Consider the following 9,171-nt stretch of genomic DNA (forward strand, 5'->3'; position numbering starts at 1 on the left):
ACGGATTCTCTTTGTGGTATATATTTCATAGCTATCTGTGAGGACAGAGTACACTGCATGGCATAGGGATCAAATAGCATTTACCTGGCACTGTTTTTCTGCATTACTTTTAAAATGTAACCTAACTATTCTGCTCATGATCCTCATGCCAAGGTCAATCCAGAATGTAGACTGACTTAGGGGGTAAGTCACTAGCATAGTGCAAAAATACAGTAACCCAGTGTCGGACTGGAGCATGAAGGGCCCACTGGGGGTATGCAGTGGTATGGGGCCCATGATTAGAGGTGTGGCCAGCTTCCAAAGGGGGTGTGGCCAGCCACCACAGAGGTTTGGCTAACCATTATAGATTACCTGGTCTGGACTCCGTGATAATTTATATAGTAATTAATGCTAGTGCATGTATGGTAATGTGCCAGATTAATGACAGCAATGTACTGTAGAGAATACATCATAGTCCTGTGCAGTATAAGGTAACATATGTATAATACATAATTCAACTGCACAGTCTAGAACCTGATCCCTAGAGGAGGAGGGCCCCCAGGCAGTGGGGCCTACCAGTGGTTTCTCCTGTACCCCTGTGGGCCAGTCCGAGCCTGCAGTAACCCTTGCTAACCAGCACTTCCTTAGCTGAGCTGCTCAAACTATTTCTCTGTTAGTATTAGCCTCTATTCAAGAAATGGCAACATGTTCTGCAGTGTCTGCTATCAATTGCTGTACAATATATTTAGTCTTTTTTTGCAAACAATATATTTTAGAGTTGTGTTATGAGTACCAATGCTAAATTTAAGAAGTTGTTATACCTGTTTAAATCCTGCGCCGGGTATGTAATGTGCTGTGTAAATTTGGCAGAACCTGAGTACAGATATTGGTTCAATTCAATTACATGTGACTTACAAACAGGTGCAAGTAAGGGCCGAATTCAAGTAGTGTGTGAAATCGCGGTACTTTAAGAGTTTTGCGGGTTCTTTTGCTTTTTTTGCCATGAAAATGGGCTTTTTGCCGGTATGTGGGCTCACGGGATTCAGCTATTCACTTGCAAATTTGCAAAAACGGGATTACCATGAAAATTGTTGCCGGCAGTGAAAAGTGAAAAATGGGTAAACAACATCGGATAACAGTATAGAAATGTATTATTAGTTATAATAAAAGTATTTTCCGTGCTTAAATTGGGTCAAATAGCTGTTAAATGCATTTTTTTTAAACCTATAAAATAATTATAGAAAGGGGTTTTTTTTCCAGCAAAATGAGTGCTAAAATTAAATTGGGGGTACAACGAAATAGGTACAAGTAAATATTTGGGTGATTTGACGGGACTTTGAAAAAAAGTTGGAAATGGACCAATTACTCCCACCTGCAAGTCTAAAATCACTTGTCTTACTCATAACGCACCCCAATATACCTGTTCCATACCTTGTACCCCAAATTTCCATAATTTCATATGTCATTATTGGCTAATTCAAAATAATTAAATATGTTTACGTGCCTAATTAGTCATTCATGGGCAGTGTCGGACTGGGGCATGTAGGGCCCACCGGGGGAATGCAGCGGTAGGGGTCCATGTTTAGGGGTTGGCCAGTCCGTAGAGAGGGTGTGGCCTGCCACCTCATTGGTTTGACTAACCATTAGAGAGTACAACGTCTGGGCCCCTTCATAAATATATACAGTAAATTCATGTGCTGCATGCATGATAATGTACAGTACCAGATTAATAACAGCAATGCACTGAAGAAAATAAACCATATAAGGTAACATACTGTATGTATGATGTATAATTCAAGTGCACAGTCTGGAAGCTGATCCTTAGAGCAGGAGTTGGGCCCCCAGGCAGTGGGGCCCACCGGTGGTTTCCCCTGTACATCTGTGGGCCAGTCCAAGCCTGTTCAGGGGGGAGTTCCAGGGGTTCAGAACCAAATCCTGACATTTTTAACTTAAAATATAGATTTTTCCCAATTTTTCACATGCTCAGAGGTAGTGAACTGAAATTAGTAAAATTACTGCAAATCCGTTTTCGCAGACAAGTGAATAGACACTTTCAATAAAATTGTGTTTCTTACTACGAAAACAGCTTTTCACAGCTAATTAAATTTGGAACTGAGGGCCTAATTCAGATCTAGTCGCACGCAGGCTGTTTTTTGCACTGCTGCGACCCGGTAATCGCCATCTACAGGGGAGGGGGGATTCGCTGTGCAGGGGTGCGACAAAAGTTTGTGCAGTTTCTGCACAGCCCCGGACTTACTCAGCCGCTGCGATGATCCTGGAAGAAGCTAACGTCAGGAATCCTCCCTGGAAACGGCCAGGCACGCCTGCGTTTTCCTGGACACTCCCTGAGAACGGTGAATTGACACCCCTGGACGGCCTCTTCCTGTCAATCTTCTTGCAAACGCTTTCTTCGTTAGTTCCGGAGCTCCGTGGCAATGGCCCACGCGCATGCGCTGTTCAGACCTGATTGCACGGCTCCGAATGACCCCCTAAGTGCTTATCGAAATTGAGCTATAAGGGGAGTGGAGGGGAGGGGCGTTGCGGAGCTGTTCACGCCATTACAATGCCAATTCATTCCCCTCGCACTGAATTGACTAAGTTGATGCTGACATTTGTCTCACCTGATTTCCCAGCTCCTCGGCATCCCAGCAGCACAAGGTTACATTCTGAGTGCAGGTTTCGTTCATTGGAAGCAGGGAAGTGAGAAGCATTGAGAACTCTGGGTTTCCCAAACATCAGAGACATTATCTGCCATTAGCATCAAGAAAACAGGGTTAAACAGGTCAGTATAACAATTTAGATGAAAAATTAACTGTACATTTAAATATAACCACAGTATTATGTTATCCTATAATAAAAGGCAAACGCTGCTCCTCACCTCTACGGTAGGAATTCAAGTGTTTTGCGCGCCGGTGGCCACTAGATGGCGCCCGACAAAGCAATTTAAGTGTTGCTTTGTTCAGTCATGCACAGCCGCCGGCAATGATATTACTGTTATGTGGTTCTGTAATTTTGACGGGCTGGTAACTCGTTACAGTATAAATTCCAAGTACAGCATACAGATTTGTCAGTGTTATTCACATAGAACACAAGATACAAAGAGGGATATTCAGTTGTTTAAAAAGTCAGCTGGGTGTTTGTTTTTTCCTATTTAATAGACGGGACAAAACAGACACCCAACTGACTTTTCAAAGAATTGAATTCCCCCCAAAGAATTCCCCAAAAGATTTAGTTTTGCCGCAGGAATCATTTAAAGTAGATAGAGGAGTGAATAGTGTACTTTTACATGTCTGACCACAGCTTTGTGGAAGACTCTACATATTTTATCTCCCCACAAAGAACCTGAATTCTATGCCACCACTGGAATCTCCCCCCATGTTAGGAGCATAGCCAGGACTTTGTGGGCCCCATAGCAACATTTTGTAGGGGCCCCTGTCCCAATGCTTTTATAGAGATACCTTTTCGCAACAGTTGTTATTGATATGCCCAATATTAGTTTTCTAGTTTATTTTACGAACCATTTTCGTAGTTCTATACGTGGTTCTATACGTAATAATATATCCAATATCGTAATAACAAGCCCTAGCTCATATTATGCCACACTGAAGGGCTTTCAGTACACATTATGTAACACAGAACCACAAATTCACGTTGACAGTGTCCCCAGTTCATATTAAGCCACATTACAGTGCCCCAGTCCATATTGTGCCACATTACAGTGCCCCAGTTCATATTATGTAACAGTATAATGCCCTCCAGTTAATTATATATACCACATTAAATGAGCAGGCCCAGGGGAATACCTATATGTATTGCAGGCCCCAAGGCAAAAATTTGTAAGAGACCCTTTGTACCACCCGATGGTGAAAACTGCAACACATGTACAGATGGCTCCATGTTTATCTGGACCTTTAATAGGATTAACTGAGACTGGGCAGTCGGACTTAATCCATACTTGCCTAATTTTGAAAAAGCATTTCAGGGAGATTGTGAAAGTAGCACCTATCAGCGCTGGCGTATACTTCTACATCTGAGAAGTGTGTCATAAACATGACTTACATCCAAATGTAAAGGTAGTAAAATCTACTTGTTGAAGAATATACACTGATATTTTGTATGATTTATTAGTGTATTGTGTTTTACAAGAGGTTCCTGAGGAAGATAAATGTATTGAGCTTAAGCATGTCAGCCATTTTGTTTAGTAGCAGCCATGATGTAGACAGTTTAAGTATGCTTTACTGGTTAAATCATAATAATGCTGACATTTCACTGTTAGTACGTTCTGTGCGAAGCAAGGTCGTAGCTATAAGTCTTGAAAACATGTTATTAGACAGTCTCTTGTGTTTAGGCTTCTGGTGAAGGACACGTAGGAGGGAGTCAGCCTGAGAGGAGTTATGAGAAGAGATGCATTATTGTTTTGAAATGTGACGTTTATCAAGTGTTCATGCAAGCACCTTTTTTCTCTTTATAATGTCATGCTAAATAAAGTTAAGCCAGTCTCATTCAGGTGGACATAACTAAGTGTGTTGTCTGCTTCCTGGGATTCTTAATCGATTGGTAAACAAAGGGTAACGAACAGACAATTGAAGGAGATTGATAGTAGGAGGTTTATCTCCGACATTTCATATACTGTAAATGGCCATGAGAAACCTTATTTAAAATGCATGTAGCCATAGGGATCATTGTGCCTTATAACCAATGCAGGGAAATGGCACTGATGATCCCATTTCAATGTATGTATCTCTGATTTCTTTTTATCCCCAAGAATGTAATCGCTGCATAATGGGGATAAGGTGCAATCAGGGTGTCACGGGGACTGGGTTTTGTGAATCCGGAATTGTGGCTTGCGGTTTGGTATCGGTGACTTTAGGCAGGATTAGCCGAGCAGGTTGAATGAAAGTCTTTTTCATAGAGCTTTAAAGGAGGTTCCACAGGTGCCCTAGCTGTTTACTTGTTAGAGTGGTTGCGTCGGCAGGACCTGTACGTCTGTGGACGAACGTCTGGCAGAAACCCGGATAGGAAGACTGTAGACTGGGGTAACTGAGACTCGCTGAGAGGGATGGTGACTCGGAGAGGTCAGCATGCGAGGAGAAATAACCGGGTGTAGATCCAGCAATCCAGGTGAGAACTCAGGAAACAGGATGCTTTAGAAGCAATGCTGTGGAGCACAGGGAACTAGCACACACAAGGTTGTGTGAGAGACATTGCACTGGCAATTTGCTTACCCAGAAATCCCTAGATTTATACCTGCAGACTGTTTCCCATTGGCTTTGCAAACCTTGCAGGTGACTGAGTGTTTTTTGATTAGCTGACCCTTCCAAGGCGGCGACGCCCATCCCGGACCTCTGCAGCTGGAAGCTGCACAAATGTTTGCTGCTGCCTCTGAGACCTCTCCTCCCAGACATGCCTGCAAGTTGTACTCCTCGCCAGCAGCCCGCACCCCCACCGGAGGGACCGCGCCAGAGCATCCGGACAGGTAAGTACAGCTGGTCCCGTAACCCGATCCGCTGGACCGTGACACAGGGCGATTGCTGGACTATTCAGGGAGTGAGGGAGATTGCTGCTATTTCAGGGAGTCTCCTGCAGAATGAGGGAAGATAGGCAACTATGACTTAATCCCCTGCTGTAATGACTTAATCCCCTGCTGTATTGTTCTCTGTATTGTATTGCAGCTGAGAACAATAGATGAAGGGTTTATGTTAATAAACCATGGTGTGCCTAGGTGCTCACTGAGCACTTGCACGATCAGGGACACAGCCATCTCTGCCTAAAGTTTACCGGCCGCAGCAGTGAGCAACAAGCACTTCATACAGAACGAAGCCGACGTGTGGGCTCCGTGCGGCAATTGTGGCCAGGCTCATTATCCTCTTCCTCATTGACCACCGGCGGACGGTGCACGTCCAGGGAGTCTTGGAAGAGTTGCAGATATTGCCGGTTCCGTGTGGCGGCTCTCATTCAATCAGCCGCAAACATGCTCTTTCCATAAACCTTTGCAGCAGTAAGTGGGTGCAGCACCCTCAGGGGAATTGAGCTTACAACAGTGTGATTCCAAATATACACACACACACGCTACGAACCCACCAGCTTTATATAATACTGGACAAATTCTGGACTCACCCGGGGACGCTCGGGTTCATCAGCCCAAATGGAGAGGTAATCTTTTGCTCAATTGCTATCTATATGCCGGCTATTTATTCTGAAGTCATCCTTCCAACGGTTTAAATATCACAGAGCCCACTGTGGCCACACATTCAGTAATACCCCTTTTCCACTAACGAGCACGGGTCGCAGCCGGGAGCCTGACACGGGAGCTGCCCCCTGCTGTGACCCGTGCTCGGTCCCTTTCCCATTAGCAGTCACAACCCGGCAAATGCCGGGTTGGTGACGCTTCTAGTGACACGGCAGGGGCGGCGCAGGGAGATCACATGATCTCCCAGCGCCGCCTTCCCTATGCACTGTGAACGGAAGCCGTGTCACCTCGACACGGCTCCCGTTCACACTAGACAGCTAGCCGGGTTGAACACGTGTTCAACCCGGCTAGCTACCAGGGTAGGATTCCCGGATCACTTGATCCGGGTTTACCCTTTTCCACTTGCAAAAAACACGGGTAAATGCGCGCCCCCGTGCATTTACCCGTGTTTTTTGAGCTAGTGGAAAAGGGGTATAACTGTGTTTCATTCATGAACTCTATTACAGCAGTTTTGGCAACAGTGTTCCCTAAGGGCTGAAACACACTACACGGCTTTTGCCGGCCGGGAAAAAGCCGGACGGCTTTTTCCCGTGCCGGCATTGTAGTTAACAGTGTGAGGGCTAGGGTGCCTTCACACTGCACGGCCCCGGCCCGACTGCCGGGTTGCAGCCGGGTCTCACCACTGGAAGGTCCGGCGGCCGGGCGGCCGCCGGGCCGTCTTTGGAGCCAGTAAACCGTGTGTGTGAAGGGGAGCTTTCACACACAACGGTTTTTACTGTAGCCGTGTATGATGCTGCGCATGCGCACAGCATCACACACGGCTAAAAGCCGTCCTGTGTGACAGACACTGCCGGTTTCTCCCGGATGGCAAAAAGCCGGACAAAGTTTGTCCGGCTTTTTGCCATCCGGGAAAAACCGGAGTGTGTGTTACAGCCCTAATGATTGTAACAGATTGTTACATTTGAACTTTTTACCAGCTACTTCAGTGAGTTTTACTGATATAATATTTATCGCAACAGCCCATACAATTCATGTGATTCTTATGTGTATATATGTGTCAAATCAGTGAGATAGGGATTATACATTAATTACCTATGAATGTGTTTTAATCAGTGGCGGAACAAGCAAGCGGTGGGCCCAGGTGCGACAAAATGCTTTGCCCCCCCCCCCCCCATCCAAGTCCACCCCGGGGGCAGTGCGCGCCATAGGCGCGCGCAAAAATACATAGTGGCGTGGCTTCGTGGGGAAGGGGTGTGGCCACAAAATAATACCAACACAGTAGTCTCCATTATTCAAATTACGCCGCACAGTAGCACCACTACACCAGGTAGAGACCCTTTTACACCTTACAGCGAACAGATTCCTCTTTTTACACATTACAGCAGACAGCGTGCCCTTTTTACACATAACGGCAGACAGCGTGCCCTTTTTACACATAACGGCAGACCGCGTGCCCTTGTTACACATTACGGCAGACAGCGTGCCCTTTTTACACATTACGGTAGACAGCGTGCCCTTGTTACACATTACGGCAGACAGCGTGCCCTTGTTACACATTACGGCAGACAGCGTGCCCTTGTTACACATTACGGCAGACAGCGTCCCATTTTTACACATTACGGCAGGCAGATTCCTCCTTTTTACACATAGCAGCAGGCAGATTCCCCATTTTTACACATAGCGTCAGGCAGCCCCCCTTTTTTACACATTACGGCAGGCAGATTCCCCATTTTTACACATAGCGTCGGGCAGATTACCCCTTTTTACACATAACGGCAGACCGCGTGCCCTTGTTACACATTACGGCAGACAGCGTGCCCTTTTTACACATTACGGCAGACAGCGTGCCCTTGTTACACATTACGGCAGACAGCGTCCCCATTTTTACACATTACGGCAGGCAGATTCCCCTTTTTACACATAGTGGCAGGCAGTCCCCCCTTTTTACACATTGCGGCAGGTAGTCCCCCCTTTTTACACATTGCGGCAGGCAGTCCCCCCTTTTTACACAGTGCGGCAGGCAGTCCCCCCTTTTTACACATTGCGGCAGGCAGTCCCCCCTTTTTACACATTGCGGCAGGTAGTCCCCCCTTTTTACACATTGCGGCAGGCAGTCCCCCCTTTTTACACATTGCGGCAGGTAGTCCCCCCTTTTTACACATTGCGGCAGGCAGTCCCCCCTTTTTACACAGTGCGGCAGGCAGTCCCCCCTTTTTACACATTGCGGCAGGTAGTCCCCCCTTTTTACACATTGCGGCAAGCAGGCACAAGAAAGAAAGAAGGAAAGAAAAAGAAAGAAAGAAAGAAAGAAAGAAAGAAAGAAAGAAAGAAAGAAAGAAAGAAAGAAAGAAAGAAAGAAAGAAAGAAGAATTATACTTACCCTCAGGCTCCTCGGTGCAGCTGCGTCAGACGACGATTCCCGGGCAGTAGAGAATGAGGAGGAGGGAGCCGGAGGACGGAGCCGCAGCAGCGCTTTGTTACTGGTGGAGGCGCTGCTGCTGCTGCCCCTCTGCTTCCCTATAGGCTGTTCTCGGAAGACAGCCTATAGGGAAGCAGAGGAGCAGCAGCAGCAGCGCCTCCACCAGTAACAAAGCGCTGCTGCGGCTCCGTCCTCCGGCTCCCTCCTCCTTCCCCCGTCTGTACCGCTGCTCAGCTCCTATCTCCGGGCGGCTGTGCGCTGCGGGCAGCGGTTGCCTGCAGCGCACAGCGGCATGTAATGAGTCAGTTTGACTCATTACATGCTTGGGCCCCTGGACAGAGGCGGGCCCCAGTGCAGTGCACTGCCTGCACTGCCGGTAGTTCCGCCTCTGGTTTTAATTAAGTGGTATTTTATTGAATTATTGTGATCATTAAATATTTATTTTATAAATCTATTCGACTCTTTGGTTGTAATAGAACTCAGGAAATTATGTTGTTTAAATGCAATGAGCGCCTCTATTAATTTATTTTTCTAAACTAGGCAAGATAACTGTGGACCCATCTGTAATCCTGACAGGGAAGGT

General features: G+C 46.5%; 1 protein-coding gene across 5 annotated transcripts in view; it reads right to left on the minus strand.

The window, feature by feature from the left end:
• RASL12 (RAS like family 12) overlaps positions 1–9,171 on the minus strand; it is a 219,731-nt gene that overhangs the window by 50,975 nt on the left and 159,585 nt on the right. For all 5 annotated transcript variants that reach the window (XM_063925632.1, XM_063925634.1, XM_063925633.1 and 2 more), the window contains exon 2: positions 2,601–2,727. In XM_063925632.1, coding sequence (XP_063781702.1) covers positions 2,601–2,724 — 124 coding nt within the window. In that variant the 5' untranslated portion in view covers positions 2,725–2,727. The remainder of the gene's footprint in view (positions 1–2,600; positions 2,728–9,171) is intronic.

This window comes from Pseudophryne corroboree, chromosome 6, assembly GCF_028390025.1.
Source record: "Pseudophryne corroboree isolate aPseCor3 chromosome 6, aPseCor3.hap2, whole genome shotgun sequence".
NCBI lineage: Eukaryota > Metazoa > Chordata > Amphibia > Anura > Myobatrachidae > Pseudophryne > Pseudophryne corroboree.